At 38.6% G+C, this 1,343-nt stretch overlaps 1 protein-coding gene across 2 annotated transcripts; it reads left to right on the forward strand.

Moving 5' to 3' along the window:
* The first annotated feature begins 10 nt into the window (after positions 1 to 10).
* LOC107682923 (protein polybromo-1-like) lies at positions 11 to 1,047 on the forward strand. 2 transcript variants are annotated; one of them, XM_016479038.1, is made up of 3 exons: positions 11 to 83; positions 662 to 720; positions 805 to 1,047. In XM_016479038.1, exons 1-3 carry the CDS (start codon positions 53 to 55, stop codon positions 1,036 to 1,038), a joined length of 324 nt encoding a protein of 107 aa, XP_016334524.1. In that variant the 5' UTR covers positions 11 to 52; the 3' UTR covers positions 1,039 to 1,047. The 2 variants fall into 2 exon arrangements, with proteins under 2 accessions (XP_016334524.1, XP_016334523.1); XM_016479037.1 differs by having other exon boundaries at positions 13 to 83; positions 653 to 720.
* Positions 1,048 to 1,343: the final 296 nt, after the last annotated feature.

The raw sequence follows: 1,343 nt of genomic DNA on the forward strand, positions 1-1,343 counted from the left end.
TCATCCCATGGGGGTGCCCCAGCTGCCTTCCCAGCACTACCTTCTGCCAGGCATGGCCGGGTACTCTGGTATGCCCCATCTGGGTAAGAAGCACCCCGATCAAACAGAAACCACACCTGAAGATCTTCTGACCAGCTCCAATCCAAATTTGGAAAAAACAGGAAATCTGTTTTTTTTTTTCTTGGTTTGAAATCATGGCTTTGTTTCAAAATCTAGTGTTCTGCCTGGATAGCAAGGCAGCTTATTTGGTTTTGAAACAGTCTTTTGTTTGTACATTGTTTTAGTGAATGAAGAAATGCTTTTTATCACTAGATATTATCTGTATTTCTGCATGGTCTAATTTTAGTTGTTTGTAATTCATAGGGTGGGAATATTCACACAGCACCACTAACAAGCTAATGTTTTCTTTTTCCTCTGTCTCACCTCACACTTTCTTAATCTAATTTCTACACATGATTTGTCACCTCCACTTTTCCACGGACTGAATGCACTGAATCGTTGTTTTATACAAACACCATTTGCTTCGGGAAAATGTAAATCATAGAAACAATATTTATTTATTCAATCAGTGCAGATTATTTGCAGCCTTATTTATTGGTGTTAAGATTTAAACTTAACTCAAGATTTAAACTATTTTTGCTTTCCTACTCAGGTGTGATGGGCCCAGGAATGAACGGCATGGCAGGAAGTCCTGGTACTGGAAACCATTATGGCATGCAGGTGAAGCACATATTCATGCAGCTTTCAGTAGTGATGCTAAAGCAGAATCTCTGTCTTTACTTTTCTCTTTCTTTGTCCTCTCAGATGGGTGGATATGGGCCAGGACAAGCTCCACCACCATATCCAGGTCAAGGTCAACCAGGCCAGCAGCAGCCAGCTCCGCCTATTTTTGTTGCCCCACCTCCAAAACCTCAGCGTCTTCTGCATTCAGAAGCTTATTTGAAGTACATTGAGGGCCTCAGTGCTGAATCCTCCACTATTAGCAAGTGGGACCAGAGCCTTAAGGGTAAAGATGATTTGCATGTGAATTGCATATGAGAGTTGTTTTATGTATTCCTTTTGAAGTTATATACAGTTACACTACTGTTCAGAAGTTTGAGGTCAGTAATATTGACCCAGATTAATACTTTTATTCAGCAAAGATGCATTAGATTGATCAAAAGTGACAGTAAAGACATAATATAAAAAGTTTTTTGTTTCAAATAAATGCTGCTCTTTTGAACTTGAAAAAAATGTATCATGTTTTTACGAAAATATATAGCACAGATGTTTTCAACATTGATCGTAGTAAGAAATGCTTCTTGAGCACAAAATCAGCATATTAGAATGATTTCTGAAGGATC

The sequence above is a fragment of the Sinocyclocheilus anshuiensis genome, unplaced genomic scaffold (assembly GCF_001515605.1).
Source record: "Sinocyclocheilus anshuiensis isolate Anshui unplaced genomic scaffold, SAMN03320099.WGS_v1.1 C32719558, whole genome shotgun sequence".
Lineage (NCBI taxonomy): Eukaryota > Metazoa > Chordata > Actinopteri > Cypriniformes > Cyprinidae > Sinocyclocheilus > Sinocyclocheilus anshuiensis.

What these genes read in the sequence shown, in the direction of transcription:
- LOC107682923 (XM_016479037.1), top strand. Translation starts at nt 53, where the DNA reads ATGGCCGGGTACTCTGGTATGCCCCATCTGG. An exon ending in CTCTGGTATGCCCCATCTGG is followed by an intron (nt 84 to 652) that starts GTAAGAAGCACC and finishes TTTCCTACTCAG; the next exon opens with GTGTGATGGGCCCAGGAATG. An exon ending in GAAACCATTATGGCATGCAG is followed by an intron (nt 721 to 804) that starts GTGAAGCACATA and finishes TTGTCCTCTCAG; the next exon opens with ATGGGTGGATATGGGCCAGG.